The sequence below is a fragment of the Clarias gariepinus genome, chromosome 5 (genome assembly GCF_024256425.1).
Source record: "Clarias gariepinus isolate MV-2021 ecotype Netherlands chromosome 5, CGAR_prim_01v2, whole genome shotgun sequence".
In the NCBI taxonomy this organism is placed as follows: domain Eukaryota; kingdom Metazoa; phylum Chordata; class Actinopteri; order Siluriformes; family Clariidae; genus Clarias; species Clarias gariepinus.
Genome location: NC_071104.1, coordinates 29,108,955 through 29,124,681, shown reverse-complemented (window position 1 = coordinate 29,124,681; position 15,727 = coordinate 29,108,955). Strand labels below are relative to the sequence as shown.

The 15,727-nt window shown below is 36.8% G+C and overlaps 2 protein-coding genes across 2 annotated transcripts; both read left to right on the top strand.

Annotated features, from left to right (window-relative positions):
- Positions 1-1,690: 1,690 nt before the first annotated feature.
- lss (lanosterol synthase (2,3-oxidosqualene-lanosterol cyclase)) lies at positions 1,691-12,268 on the top strand. The gene is made up of 22 exons (XM_053496674.1): positions 1,691-1,768; positions 2,014-2,182; positions 2,389-2,527; positions 2,615-2,723; positions 3,931-4,052; positions 4,148-4,244; positions 4,356-4,491; positions 4,983-5,091; positions 5,163-5,281; positions 6,477-6,574; positions 6,663-6,690; positions 6,784-6,840; positions 6,999-7,070; positions 7,166-7,216; positions 7,315-7,464; positions 7,550-7,646; positions 8,856-8,961; positions 9,041-9,106; positions 9,412-9,501; positions 9,582-9,752; positions 9,846-9,924; positions 10,802-12,268. The coding sequence occupies exons 1-22, from the start codon at positions 1,719-1,721 to the stop codon at positions 10,946-10,948; spliced, it is 2,262 nt and encodes a 753-aa protein (XP_053352649.1). The 5' UTR covers positions 1,691-1,718; the 3' UTR covers positions 10,949-12,268.
- Positions 12,269-13,051: 783 nt separating this feature from the next.
- Positions 13,052-15,291, top strand: LOC128524350 (proline-rich protein HaeIII subfamily 1-like). The gene is made up of 3 exons (XM_053496885.1): positions 13,052-13,153; positions 14,519-14,967; positions 15,074-15,291. The coding sequence occupies exons 2-3, from the start codon at positions 14,527-14,529 to the stop codon at positions 15,107-15,109; spliced, it is 477 nt and encodes a 158-aa protein (XP_053352860.1). The 5' UTR covers positions 13,052-13,153; positions 14,519-14,526; the 3' UTR covers positions 15,110-15,291.
- The last annotated feature ends 436 nt before the right edge of the window (positions 15,292-15,727 follow it).

Sequence of the window (15,727 nt, the reverse complement as noted above, 5' to 3'; positions counted from 1 at the left end):
TAGTGTGTGTGTGTGTGTGTGTGTGTGTGTGTAAGATTTATCTCAGTATTTCAATTCAAAAAGTGGACTCGTGTATAGATTCATTACACACAGACTGCTCTATCTCAAGTCTGAGCTCCCTTTGTATGGATTACTGCAGCAATGCGGCAGTCAGTCTGTGGCACTGCTGAGGTGTTATGGAAGTCTTCAGCTCTTCTGCATAGTTGGATCTGGTGTCTCGCGTCTTCCTCTTCACAATACCCTATATAGATTTTTATATTTTATTTTAAACCAGGTATTAGTACTGCTGGTCAGCAAAGAGAAGGATAAAGTGCTTTAAAACATGCTGGTAGATGGCTGCGCTGACCTTAAACCTAAAAACACAGCAACACTAGCTGATGACGTGGTTCCCCAAACCACCACTGACTAAGCAAACCTTATCCTGGACCTTACTACCTTCAGACTCTGCGACCTTGATTTCCAAATTAAATGTAAAATTTAACTCCATCTAAGAAAGGGAACTTGGGCCCACTGAGCCAGTCCTTTTCCCCCCATAAGCCCAGGTACAACGTACTGGTTCAAGAATGACTTAACACAAGGGATGCAACAGTTGTAGCCCATGTCCTGGATAAGTCTGAACATGGTGGCTCTTGAAGCACTGACTCTAGCTGCAGTCCACTCCTTGTGAATTTCTCCCAAACTCTTAAATGGGCTTTCTTTCACATAACTCTCAAGGCTGCGGTTATCTTTGTTGCTTGTGTACCTTTTTCTTTTACATTTTTCTTTCCATTCAATTTTCCAAGGACCATTGTAAGGCTTGGGAAACCTTTGCAGGTGTTTTAAGTTACTTAGCTGATCACGGTGTGACACCATGAGTCTCCAATATCAAACGTTTTCCACAGTATGCAATTTTTTTTTAAATATTTGAATTTGGGGTTTTTAATTAGCTGTAAGCCATAATCATCAAAATTTGAAGAAATAAACACTTGACATATATCAGTCGGTGTGTAATGAATCTACATAATATGAATTTCACTTTTTGAATTGAATATCTGAAATAAATAAAAAATATATCATATTCTAATTTATTGAGATGCACCTATATATGTACATATGTGGCCGAAACCGTGGCCAAAAGAAAAGTTTTGAAAAGGACACAAATGGTTTTGTTTTTTTACAAACTCTGCTGCTTTAGTGTTTTAGATCATTTTAGATCATTACTATGGTAAACGAACTGCAGAGGTCTTAAAAAAGAAGGGTTAACACTGCAAAAACTGACTCTTTGCATAAACTTAAAGTAATTGTCAATAATTACCTTAGTTAACCTTTTAAAAATTATCAAATATAATTCAGTATATCATAGTAACATCTGAAAAAAGGTGTAAAAACACTAAAGCAGCAGTCTTATAAATATATAAAATTAATATTTGCGTCATTGTGAAAAAAATTATCTACGGCTGTATTCTTCTAAGAGATGTACACCAGTGTTCGTGGGCTAATTTGAATATCACGCCCATTTCCCCGCCTTCAATCATTGTGATTGGATGATCCCTCCTCTGGTCAGGTCTCTCCACAGCGAAATTCGCTCGGAAGGCACCACTGAAGCATTATGGGAAATGTAGTTTGAACTATACATCAGTTGTATTTTTTATATGAGGTAAACGTCATAACGAACTACATTCCCCACAGATATGTTAAAGCGAGGGGAGGAACGACGGTCTAAGACGAAACTTGACTCGATGTACATCAACTATGTTCAACTACACAGTGCAAAGATGACTGAAGGAACGTGAGTATTGTGTTTATTATTATTATTATTATTATTATTATTATTATTATTTATTCATTGCTTTAATTGAATTCAAAGAAACACGTACATTTATGTAAAATAATTTTGTTATATGTGATGTTTTAATTTTTTGCATGATGATTTCATCTGTAATGAAACCCTTTTCCCTTTCCCTTTTTCGTATTATGTTGATTTTGTTTGAATGTATTTTCTAAACCCACTGAGTGTGTGTTCCTTCGTCTCAGGTGTGTGCGTAGAAGAGGGGGGCCCTATAAGACTGCAGCAGTGACAGAGCTGACCCGCTGGAGGCTCAGTAATGTGGAGGGACGGCAGACATGGAGATACCTGGAGGATGGAGACACTGAGGAGAGGGAGCAGAACTTCTTAGAGGCTCACTCTGTGGGACTTGACACAGTATGCAGCAAGAACTGTCACTCCTTTACAGTGAAATGAGACACTGCTCCTCTAGCGGATGCAGATTGCAAACTGAACAATTACTGTATTTCTTTCTTCTTCTTTTTTTACATTGTTACAGCTTGTAAAAGTGCACTTAATAGTTGCACCTTCACAGCAATCTGAGACTAATGCTTGACTTCGAGTGTATGTTCTATTCACCTTAGAGTAAGTTTGTTCCAGCCTGCCCGGTGGCTCAGACAGTGATTGAAGCTGCTCAGAAAGGCATGGAGTTTTACAGCCGTCTCCAGGCCGAGGATGGCCACTGGGCTGGAGATTATGGAGGACCACTTTTCTTGCTTCCAGGTACATCATGGTAAACTTTAACAGGCAAACATGGTTTTGTATATTTCCTTAAAATATTATGGTAATGAATGCGTCTTTTTCTTGCAGGTCTCCTCATAACTTGTCATGTTGCTAAGATCTCTTTACCAGAAGCCTGGAAGAAGGAGATGGTGAGGTATCTACGCTCAGTACAGCTGCCAGATGGTGGCTGGGGTCTGTAAGTTTGACTTCCCTTATCATCAAAGTGTTTTTTTAAGGTTATACACGTTAATCAGAACCCCAGACACCTGTCCATGCCAGATGGTTTGTGTATTTTAAAAACTGATAATCTTGTGGAATTTTTAGATATGTATACACTGATCAGCCACAATCATCACCCAATCCATCTAATATTGAGTAGGTCTCCCGTTTTCCTGCCATAAAAGTAATGCACTGTGTGTTTAGATGCCCTTCTATAGGAACCAGCATTAAGCTGCAGCAGTTTTTAGTATCTCTTCTATTTGATAGGATTACACGGGCTAGCCTTCTCTTTACTCGTGGATCAGTAAGCCTTGGCCACCCATGACCCTGTCACAGCTCTACCAGTTTTGGTAGGTCCTGACCTCAACAGACTGGAAACATTATCACTGTTCTGACTGAGTTCTTTAGTCATCACAATTTGGCCCTTCTCACAGTGGCACGTGGAAGTGGCTGCGATATATTAGGCAGCAAGTGAACATTTTGTCCCTGAAGTTGGAAGTTGATGTGTTGGAAGCAGAAAACATGAGCAAGTATAAGGATTTGGGTAACTATGACAGCGGCCAAATTGTGATGCATACACAACTTAATCAGATTAACTCCAAGACTGCAGCTCTTGTGAGATGTTCATGGTCTGCATTGGTCAGGACCTACAAAAAAAAGTCTTCCAAGGAAGGAAAACAGGTGAACTGGCCACAGGGTCATGGGCAGCTCAGGGTCATTGATGCACGTGGTGATTAAAGGCTCACTCTTATAGTCTGATCCAATAGAAAAGCAACTGTAGCTCTAATTGCTGGTTCCGACCTCAAAGTGTGTGTCTGCAGAATGGGGGACTTACTTAATGTTAGGTGGTGGTCATAATGTTGTGGCTGATTGCTGTATACAGTACATACATATCAATGTTCAACCTCTGTTTGGGTTATTAGTGGGGGAAAAAAAGAATGTTTGCTTGCTTGAAAATATATATGTGTGTGTGTGTGTTAATAATATTTATTATATTATATATATTTACAAAGTATTATATATATTAATGAATTTATAACATTAATCATCTTTTGTAATTGCTGAAAATAGTACCGTTTCTGACAATAAAATAAAAGATCACTGTAAAACAACCTTTCATGCTAAAAATTATGTCAGTCTGTTTCTAAAATTTGCTGTTGAATAGTGTGTATTTTTTTTCCCAGCCATATAGAAGACAAGTCAACGGTATTTGGTACAGCTCTCAGTTACACCACAATGAGAATCCTGGGAGTTGGACCCGATGACCCAGATATGGTGCGGGCAAGAAACAACTTATATAGCAAAGGTTTGACCTGAACTACCATATAAGAGATTGTAGCACTTTGTCATTAAACAAATGTAATGTAAAATGCATCTCTACTTTTATGATTACTGCTACAGGAGGTGCTGTAGGTATACCGTCCTGGGGAAAGTTCTGGTTGGCCATTCTCAATGTGTACAGTTGGGAAGGGATGAACACACTCTTCCCAGAGATGTGGTACAGATGCATTATATAATTGTATAAAATTCTTAGTTCACAATGAAACATGGCATTGCACACCTAAAACACATCTACTTAAAGTGTTCTGTTAATTTGAAATGATTTTAGGCTGTTTCCAACTTGGATGCCTGCGCACCCATCAACTCTTTGGTGCCACTGCAGGCAGGTCTACCTTCCCATGAGCTACTGTTATGCTGTCAGGTTGTCTGCACAGGAGGACGCGCTGGTGCGCAGCCTGAGACAGGTACATTACACAACCACATCAGCAGGGGGAGCTCTACAATAACACTAAACATTATTGCTGAATGGAGTAGTAATGCTTTTCAATACCAAGTAATAAGATCTTGTTAAAAAACACAAATCAAGACATTGTCTAATTCATTCACTTTGTATGTAGCATGTTGTATAAATTGTGCTTCTATTTTACCCTACTTTAATAAATTCATTTATCCATTACATTTTAAGATTTTAAAGTTACAACACAAAATTAATTGAAAAGGGAAGAATAAATAAATAAATAAATGGTTGTTAAGCTTGTACAATGCTTTGTTCTCTACAATGAGACAGTGAGACTAAACGGAAATGTCTTTATGAATATAAGAAATATAAGTTGGAAACCACCGACCGCTTAGTTTTTTTATACACCGTCCAACAGAAATTTTGGCTAAACCTATTTAGTTTGTCATTTAACATATTTTATATCACATGCCAAATGATTATCTACTGCTATTACAGGAGCTGTACATCCAAAACTATTCAACTATTAACTGGCAAGATCAAAGAAACAATGTTGCCGCGTCAGACTTGTACACCCCTCACAGCAGTCTGCTCACCGCCGCCTACTGTAAGTAGGTTTATTTCTTCATTATCATCTCACCTTTTAGTGAAATAGTGTAACTGTACTGTAATTTACAGCTATCCTGAACCTGTATGAGGCTCATCACAGTACTGCACTGAGAGAAAAAGCTGTCAAAGAACTGTACGATCACATCCAAGCAGACGATCGCTTTACAAAGTGCATTAGCATCGGGCCGGTAAGCTACATGTTAGTTTTGTAAGAACCTGGGCCCGTATTCACAAAGATTCTTAAGCCTAAAAGTTGCTCCTAGTGACGAAATTCTTAAATCTTAGAATTTTCTCTTAAATTTAAGCCTAAATCTTAGTAAAGATAAAAATGATTCACAAAACATCTTAGCCCTAAAAACAGCTCCTAAGGTAAAAATTGTTAAGAGTAGAGAGGAGGACTTTTAAGAGGCATAAGAGTTTCTGTAGCAGAGGACAAAATGGCAGAAAGAAGAAATATTCTCCAAAGACTGAATGTAAAGCTGAAAGTAAACACTGCTGTTTTGTCCAATTTTCTTGTCCTTTTACTTCCTCACATCTTTCTTTGATTGTTGGCTACAAACCATTCAAAAGTGCAACTTAAATGGACTGTCCTGCAATCATGTTGCATCATGGTAAATTAATGTAAGAACTTAAATATAGTGTTTACTGTGTGGAAATTGGTTGCTTCAAAAGTAGACACATTTTCAACATCTAGCTGTTTAATTAACTTTAAGATATTTAGCCCATAACATACACTTTGCATAAAGTAGCCTGTAGTCATGATTATACAGTTTCTTCATATACAAACATTATGATTTTACTGTCTGTTCTATTATCATATATTGTATTTTCACAAAGAGCGCATTTCAAGACCTTTGCAGAGGTCAAAGGTTATTTTTTATCAGCCAATCACAGTCCTTGAATTGCTGCATCCCTAGCAACAGGGTCAACCACACCTCCTCACGAAGATAAAGGTTTTTGTACTTTCCTTACTTAGAGTTGCTCTGTGAAGTTTCCTAAATCACTTATAGTCTAGGACTCCCAGATACGACTTTTAAAGCTAAGATAGGAGCTCTCTGAGAGAATTCTAAGAAGCTTTGTGAATACGGGCCCTGATTTTTTAGATTTAGGATAACAGAGTATTAGTGTTTAGAGTTCTGAATAAAACTGTTCAGTTACATTAATGAAGAAATATACATGCTTTTTACACAAAATCATATAATATAGATACATATCTGCTATTTTGACAACAAATGATGATTTATTTATTTTTTTTGGTCTTTGGTTTTACTGCATACTAGACCATTACTAGACCATTCTTGGTATTGCTTAGTACTCCACTATAGTATTATTGACAATATGCTACAATATCCCACAGTAACACATCCCAACTTTTATTCTCAGATCTCAAAAACCATTAATATGTTGGTGCGCTGGCACAAGGATGGACCCACATCAGCTGTCTTTCTGGAGCATGTGGCGAGGATCCCAGACTACCTCTGGTTAGCTATAAACATTTTTACAATACTCCCTATCTTATCCTGACATTAAATATATAAACAATACATTCTGTGTATATTTCATTCCCAGGCTAGGTCTTGATGGCTTGAAGATGCAGGTTGGTCTCTGCTCCATTAAATCGCTTTTCTGTCATATAGTAGTACATAGGGCTATCCGACAGCTCCTGACTGTTCATGTTGCATTCTCACAGGGAACCAATGGATCTCAGTTATGGGACACTGCCTTTGCTGTACAAGCCTTTCTTGAGGTATTTACAATGTTTCCTTTACTCTTTTGTGTCACTCATTGTTTATCAGCGTTACTGTAACTACAGTATTTTAATATACTCTACATGTAAGCAGTGGGGTTAAATAGTAAAAATGCAAAATCAACAACATTTTTTAAAAAGAATTTTATTAATTATAGGCAGGTGCCCAGAGTGACCCCAGGTTTAAACAGTGTTTAACGAAGGCCCACCAATTCTTTAATCTAACTCAGGTAAGCAGTACATAGTGTAATAGTCATTGTAGTAATAGTCATGTGATGGCCATGGTGGGGCATTGTTGTATTTAAAATGTAATTCATTGTTTCAGATTAAAGAAAATCCACCTGATTATAAGAAGTATTACAGACAAATGAACAAGGTACTCTGAAAGCTTACAATTACTTTTAACTTATGAAATAACATTTAGGCTTTAGTGTAGCAATGTTAATTAAGTATGTGTGTGTGATTGTGAATCAGGGAGGCTTCCCCTTCAGCACACGTGACTGTGGTTGGATTGTAGCTGACTGCACAGCAGAGGGTCTGAAGTCGGTGATGTTACTGCAGGAGCAGTGCAGCTTCATCACAGATCACATTCCCAAACAAAGACTCTTTGATGCAGTCAACGTGGTACAGCCACAAGACAGCACATCAGCATGTGTTTTGTTATTCCAAGTCTGGTGCTGTAGTCTTAAGCTTTTGCTTTGTCTTTTAGCTTTTAAGCATGAGAAACTCTGATGGTGGCTTCGCCACATACGAGACCAAACGTGGAGGAAAACTGCTGGAGCTGCTCAACCCGTCTGAGGTGTTTGGTACGCAAATGTTTTGAGGAAACAATATTGGTATTATCAAGACCTTATAAAAAAAATAATGATCCATTACAATTAGTGTATATCATGTTAAACATATATACAGTGGAACCTTGGATTACGAGGATAATTTGTTCCCGGAAGTGAGCTTGTATTTCAAAATACTTGTAAACCAAATTTAATTTTCCCATAAGAAATAATGGAAACTCAAATTTTTCATTCCACAGCCCCAAGAAATAAATACATAAAAATAATTAATACAAAATATTAAGTACAAATAAAACTAATTAACCTGCACTTTACACCTAAAAATAAATCCAGATAGATAAATGTTTCCGTTTATGCGCACAGGCACTGTGTGTGTGTGTGTGTATGTGTGTGAAGCTAAAGTAAGAGGAGAGGAGAAATTAGACCCCACTCTCCCACTCCTCGTCTTAGACAGTAACCCTTCTTCCTCTCTTATTTGAGTTTTTCACATATATATACACACACACACACACACATTAACAGAAAGACTGTTTTATCGGAAGAATTAACAAGAAACATTGCTAATGACACTCGCGTAAGCGCATACTAATAGACTCACTGCTGTAAAGTAAAAATAAAATAAATTAACCTGCACTTTACCTTTGAAAAGAATCATAACAGAGCAGTGTTTTCATTAGAGAGAGAGAGAAAAAGAGAAAGAGTGTGTGTGTAAAGGGGCACGGTGTCTAATGACAAAGTGCAGGCTGACACAGAGCAGGAGAGAGAAAATGAATCTTTAACCTCTCTAATGAGACTTTTTTTTGCTTTATTGTTATAAGAAACAGTACACATGCTCTGTACACATGCGCAAACACGTAGTTACAGTGTTGTGGTAAACACTACACGCGTTCACGGATGTCAGTTATACCAGCAGGGGAGACCCAGCAGGGAAGACGATTACCCACAATTCCGCAGCGCAAGCAAGAGAAAAACCATTGGCTCAGTTGTGATCACGTGACGCTTCGCGGGAAAACAAGAAGCACATGATACATGATACTCGGTGCTCGTAAAGCAAGACTTGTTCATTTGCCAAGTAAATATTTATTAAAAATCGTTGCTCGTCTTGCGGAACACTCGCAAACCGTGTTACTCGCAATCCGAGGTTTTATTGTAGAGAGATTACCCTTTGGTTTTATGGCTGTTTGCATCTGCTTATTTAATTGACGACATTGTGTCCTGTCCCAGGTGATATCATGATCGACTACACCTATGTGGAGTGCACGTCGGCAGTGATGCAAGCTCTGCAACACTTTCATCATATTTATCCTGAGCACAGAGCACAGGAGATCAGGTACCCTTAGTACCCCTTTATGAACATCTAAATAAATTCAGCGCACTTCCATAAATTAAGATGCAATGTATCATTGTAGGAGTACTCTTCTGCAGGGACTTGACTACTGCAGAAGGATTCAAAGACCTGATGGATCATGGGAAGGGTAGGCCTCAGTTCTTATTTGTGTACAAAGGTTTTCTGTAATTGTATTTTAAAGTTTTACATTACTAAACCCAATTGTATTTATTTTTTATTTGACATGACTATAACTATAATAAATCAATAATATATATAATAACTTTAATAATTATGAATTGTGATTTTTATTTTTCACTAAATTAATAAAAAATAAATTTTTTATGCTTCATAGATGCTATGTTAAGTAACATGGATCTATGGTACAAATCCCATACTCTGTATATGCTATGGTATTATTTCCTGTATTTCTGGCTTTTGTGTTCTTTTCAGGTCATGGGGTGTTTGCTTTACATATGGAGTATGGTTTGGATTGGAGGCTTTTGCATGCATGGGTCATATTTTCCAGGATGGATACGATGGGTATGATTTGCACAAATAAAGTTCTAAGAAGTCAGTAATTCAGTGAGTCATGTAAATCATGCGTATTTGTTGAATTTCAGGCCGGTGTGTCCTGAGGTGAGGCGTGCCTGTGACTTCCTGCTTTCTAAGCAGATGGAGGATGGAGGCTGGGGAGAGGACTTTGAGTCGTGTGAGCAGCGGTGCTATACACAGAGCAAAAATTCCCAGATCCATAATACCTGCTGGGCTCTGCTGGGTCTGATGGCTGTCAGGTAATCCACTCCACTGTAAGGGTCAGCATACTGTAGAATTTAACATTACTTTTATCTGACTGCTCTAGTTTTTATTGGTTCCTTATACAACAGGTATCCTGACTGCAAAGTCATTGAGCAAGGAATAAAGGTCTTGATTGATAAGCAGCTTCCTAATGGAGACTGGCCCCAAGTGAGTTCTGTTTTTCCATGTATTTTATTTGTGTTTACCACTAACCTTTGTGATGCCTTTGCAATAAAGCATGCAGTTGTATTTATATACAGTGAAACCTTGGATTGTGAGTAATGCAGTTTGCGAGTGTTCCCGAAAGACAAGAAAAGATTTTTAATAAATTTTGACTTGAAAAACGAAGAAAGTCTTGATATCACGCATGCGCTTTTTGTTTTGACACCGAGCGTCACATGACCACAACTGAGCCAACGGTTTTTCACCGTGGGGAGACACGGAAAGGGCAAATTTCTCCTCTCTTACTTTAGCTTCTCACACATACACACACACACACATACAGCGCCTGCCGCATAAACGGAAAAACTTATCGTTTGGGATTTATTTTTCCTTTTTTTTTAAAGGTAGAGTGCAGGTTAATTTTGTTTTATTTTTACTTTACATTTTGTATTAATAATTTTTATGTATTTATTTTTTGGGACTGTGGAATGAATAATTTGAGTTTCTATTATTTCTTATTGAAAATTGTAATTGTAATTGGAATATTTGGAATACAAGCCTGCTTTCAGGACAAATTATGCTTGTAATCCAAGGTTCCACTGTACTTGGACACAAATAGTCTAGCAGGTGTACGATGAAAAAGAATTCCAATCAACACATATTCTAATCTATAAACACAAATAAAATGTAATTGAAATAAATGTATTTGTTTTCATTGTACACGCTTTACAAAGTGAGGATTTTAGCATATACAGCGTATATTACTCAAATACTATAGGGAAAGTGACAAATTAATATAAGCATTAATTGCAATTTTGTATTGTTTTATTTTTCCTCAAGGAATGTAATTTAGCTAATATAGACATTTTCTTATTATTTCTAGGAGAACATCTCTGGTGTTTTCAACAAGAGCTGTGCTATCAGTTACACATCCTATAGAAATGTGTTTCCAGTTTGGACTCTGGGCCGTTTCTTGCGCCTCTACCCCTCCAGCTTACTGGCTCAGAAGCTGGGAAGCACCGAGAGATAATTTGCAAAGTGTCCGATTTCATTCGGTGTCAGACGTCTTGGTGAAATTTTCACTTTAATACAAACCGATTTGCTGCTTTTAGGACTGATTAGTCAGTAATTAAATATAATTGAACTGTATTTTTTAAAACTAAATTGTTTTTTTCTTCTATATACATAGTATGCAGTGAAGTACTAGGATGGCAAAATCAACTGCACAGCTTTGCCAAATAAATGTACAAAACAATTTTTGTCATTGTAATTAAACAGTATCTGTAGCAGTGGATATTTGAAACACATAGGCATAAATTAATCCAATTGTCTATATATTGAAAACAAAGTATAAAGTAAATTCTGAAATTATTAATAGCATTTGCCTACATTTTTCTGTATCTTTCCCTTTTACAAACATACATAAATAGAGACATACATACATAATTCATAAAAAAATCACTCCAAAAGTGTGTTAAAATATATATTGTTTCCAAAACCATGTTACATTACATAGTAGTTGTCCATTACGCTGTAATAGCAAAAGCATTTTATGAGTTATTTCTTCAAAATTGCTTGTTATTCAAAAGTGTACATGAAGATGAAATTATAACCACTATAGCCTTATTCATATATTTTTTCAATTTAAGGTTTGAATTAAGCATATTCGTTTTAAGTTCTCAATCAGACTAATAAGGCTAATAATTAGATAAGAATGGTAATCAATCAATGGTTTGAATGGTAACAGATTAAAATTAAATAAAAAAAATTTACCACCATTTTTTTTCTTAATCTTGGATCACCTGGTAATCCTTCGCAGACCACTGATTATCCCAAGACTTTAAGATCTCACTGCTATAAGTACGGTATTATCTCCCTGCCTTACATATTTGTTTAAAGCTTGTGGAGTGTGTACAGAGCTTTAGTAATCATACTTTACCTCATTTAACTCCTTCTTTCCACATAGGTTTTTTTTTTCTACTATTCATTGCTTTCAAACATGCTGAGAAATGTACCAGCTTGTCCATTCTTATTTGAAATTATTGAATCTGTCGGGTTTGAGAACAGAAGCTGAATATGAGATGTGTTAACTGAGAACTTGGCACTTTTTCACTCACTTACTGTATTTTTCAAATGATCACAAATATTGGAAAATCTGACTAACAGGTATTTCTTTTTTTCCAAAATATCTTCAGTGTGCAGCACAAACAATAATCGACCCATTCCAATACAATTGGAGGGTAATTAATGTATAGAATATGTTCGGGTAATATGTTTTTGGGCAATATGTTTTCTTTTTGATTTTATGAAGAAGTAGTGTGAATAAAAGCCTGCTAGGTGTGAGATGATACTTACTTTCATGGGAGTGATTTAATGTGGTAATCTCTGCCTGGTGCTCTCCCCCACTATCTTTCATGCCAGCATGTTCAGCTTTCCATGGTTCCTGCAAGTCAGGGATAACCAGTAATCGAGACACACCCATCGCCTAGATTTCACTGAGGCCAAGTAACAAAGTAAAATTCCAGTGCAACAAACAAAATAATTGCCTTTGTGTCAGGAGATCAAGGATTAATTACTGTAATAGGAATATTAGAATTAGGATGTCATCCAGAGTAACTTGCATAATTTCATTATACAGTATATCAGTAAGGGCTTTGTTTATGGGCCCAACAGCGGCAACTTGGAGGTGGGGTTTGAACCTGGGACCTTCTGATCATTCAGCCAAAGTCTTATCTATTAAGCTAACTCTGCCCTAACAAGACAATAAAATATTTAGATCCTCAAACATATATGTGTGTGTTTAATTTTAGTAGTAAGGTTAAAGTTTACTTTATTCTATTTGTCAATCCAATATATGACACTTATTTAACTTAAGTTGTATTTAAAGCTCTACAAAGTATATTCAGTAAAACCTTGTTAAGCTTTCCATGTCCTTTTATTTGTTTTCAAGTGTTGACATACACCTCAAAACCAGTTTGGCAAGCTGTCACTCTGAGAAAGTGGTATGATCTTGTTTCAACTGCAGTGTTAAACCTTGCTGTATCTGCACTCCTTGTTGTGTGATTTGGACCAACCCATGCTGCACCCACACACAGTGCTCTCATTGGTAGGATAAGGAATGACGAATCATCCATTGGCAACGCACTCAGACTTCCGCTAGAGAGACCTTCGAGATCAAGCGACTGCCCAGTGCGTCACAGGGCCATTGTCTTTCCTTATTTTAGAAGCCTATGTGGTAAGTCAATCTTTTGACTGTTATATGTCATTACATATTGATTTGGGTAATTATTCATTTATTCTTCAAATTATTCATTTAATCTTTTATGAGACTGCAGTGTCAAAACCAGTTTTAAAATACCCAAAACATGTTATAACTACAAACAAAAAGCAATAAAAGAAATTGGTCTTTACAATACTCTTGATGTTTTGTTGAACCACCCTAGGTGTTTTAGCAGCACAAGAGTGTTGGGACTGATGTATTTTTTGTGTTGCCATGCATTTGGGCCTTCTTAATAATTGAAGAGACTTTTAAGCAACCCATGACACGTTTTGTTTTTCACAAAGTGGGGCAGTCATGTGTATTAGCAGTGTGACCGTTTTCTTTTTTCTTTTAATGACCTGAGCATTATTTGCAAAATGATTTGCATAAAGATAGAGCAGCTAGCATGATCGTTTTAGTTCGGCACTGGCTGAATTTTTTTAATCAACAGTGATGCATGTCAACTCCTTCATAACACAATTATGGATAGTTTATAAATTATCATTTACAAGTTAAAAGGTTAGTAATATCCCTAATAAAAATATTGCTATAAAAAGATGAGTGATCACAAATTTGCATTTGAAAGATTGTATTAGTATTTTTAATGGAACCTCATGTTTCACAATTCCAGTGTCGCAAGTTAATTTCTGTGTTTCTGTGTGGTTTCTACCTGTTCTCTTTATGTCTGCATGGCTTTCCTCTAGCCTCTCTGGTTTCCTCCCACCTCCAAACCCCATGACAGCATGTGGATTGGCTGAGATAAATTGCCCCTTGGTATAAATGAATATGTGCGAATGATCACCATGGCATCCTATCAAGGGTGTAACCCTGCCTTATAGCCAGTGTTCCTATGATAGGCTCCAGATCCACTACAACCCAGGCCGGGATTAATTAGTTATTAGTGCTACTCAACTTACAGCAGTACAGGGAAAAATAAAAAAAACATGCCAGTGATTGTTATTTTAGATTTTTGTTGTATTTGTGATTGCATTTGTGATTTTAATTCAACTTACAGTTTGTTCCGTTTAAATATGCTTCCTTCTTTTTTTCCCCAAGCTTCTGTTTTTTTAGTGTAGCATTCCTGAAACTTTTGCTACCACTTTAATTGTAAAATGTCATGACTTCCCCTTCAGGAAAAATAGCTTTTATGAACATAATCCAACTATTTAAATATAAGGTATAATATTTAAATGTGCACAGTTATATTTTGGCTGTTTAACAAAACAAATTTTCTTCCTCCACCTTTCTCTGGCAGAATACGTTAGGTTCAAGTTAAGATCTATTTTTGAATTTGTGGTTTGGATTGAAGTGTGTCTGTCTGTGTGTGTGAAAATTCCACAGCCTCAGCTATGAACCCCTACTATCCACAACAGCCTGGACAACCTTATCCCAACCCAAATGCTCCTTATGGTAATGCACCCTACCAGCCTCCACAGCCAAACCAGCCAGGGTATCCTGGGCCTGGAGTCTATCCAGGAGGGCCATGCAATCCTCCCATGGTCCCACCAATGCATCCAGGAGGGCCATGCAATCCTCCCATGGTCCCACCAATGCATCCAGGAGGGCCATGCAATCCTCCCATGGTCCCAGTCCCACCAATGCATCCAGGTGGGCCATGTAATCCTCCAATAGGCCCATATGGACCTGGGGCAAATTTTGTGCCAAATGCAATTCATGGTCCCGGGCATGGGCATGGCTATGGGCATGGATACGGGGGTGGCCCTCACCAGGGATATGCGCATGGTCATCACAAACATGGGAAGAAGCATAAAAAAAAGAAGCATGGCAAGGTGAGAACATAAATCTGACACATAAAATTATAGTGTAGTTCACCCAAGTAATGTGTCACTATTGTAAGGTTTATTTTGTTTTTAATGAGTGTGATCTTTTCCACAGCATTCTGGGAGCAGCAGCTCTTCTGACTCTGATTAGATCATGAAGATATTTCAAAAGCAAATTTACAGTATATGTACATTCTAAAATATTTGTACAAATAATCCATGTATTCACACTTCTATATATTCACACCTATATTCTCAAGTCTATATATGGATATATATATGTATTACTCTATTGCTTGGCTGAATAAAAGGGTTTTCTAATACAATAATGAATTAGAGTTTGTCTGTCCACCTTTATTTATTTAATAATTTCAATGCTTATTATTGGCAGGTGCATGCAACCTACCTGAGTAAACTAAACTAAAAGAGTTAAAAATTTTCTGCCACATTTGCATTTCTAATTTTACTTCATTATAAACAATTTTATGTCCTAGTAAAAAAAAATAAGTTACAATTTACATAGGTGTAATATAAAATATATATTATTTACAGGGAAATGTATTACAAGTAAACTGTGCTAGTCCACATGGCTCATAAAGAACATATAGTCCTTGCATATAATAATATACTGTATGGCAAGTACTTATAGCACAATTATTGCACAAAAAACACAAGTTATAAGTAGAAATTATACAAACAAATAATAAAGAAATAAATAATAATCATAAGCAAATATTTCTAAAGCAATTCTCCACCATCAACTCACCAG

Bases quoted from the DNA above. Each gene is read 5' to 3' on its own strand.
- lss (XM_053496674.1), top strand. From the start codon at position 1,719: ATGTACATCAACTATGTTCAACTACACAGTGCAAAGATGACTGAAGGA. The intron at 2,183-2,388 runs GTATGCAGCAAG...TATTCACCTTAG, and splicing joins ACTCTGTGGGACTTGACACA to AGTAAGTTTGTTCCAGCCTG. The intron at 4,245-4,355 runs GTACAGATGCAT...AAATGATTTTAG, and splicing joins ACACTCTTCCCAGAGATGTG to GCTGTTTCCAACTTGGATGC.
- LOC128524350 (XM_053496885.1), top strand. From the start codon at position 14,527: ATGAACCCCTACTATCCACAACAGCCTGGACAACCTTATCCCAACCCA. The intron at 14,968-15,073 runs GTGAGAACATAA...TCTTTTCCACAG, and splicing joins AAAAAAAGAAGCATGGCAAG to CATTCTGGGAGCAGCAGCTC.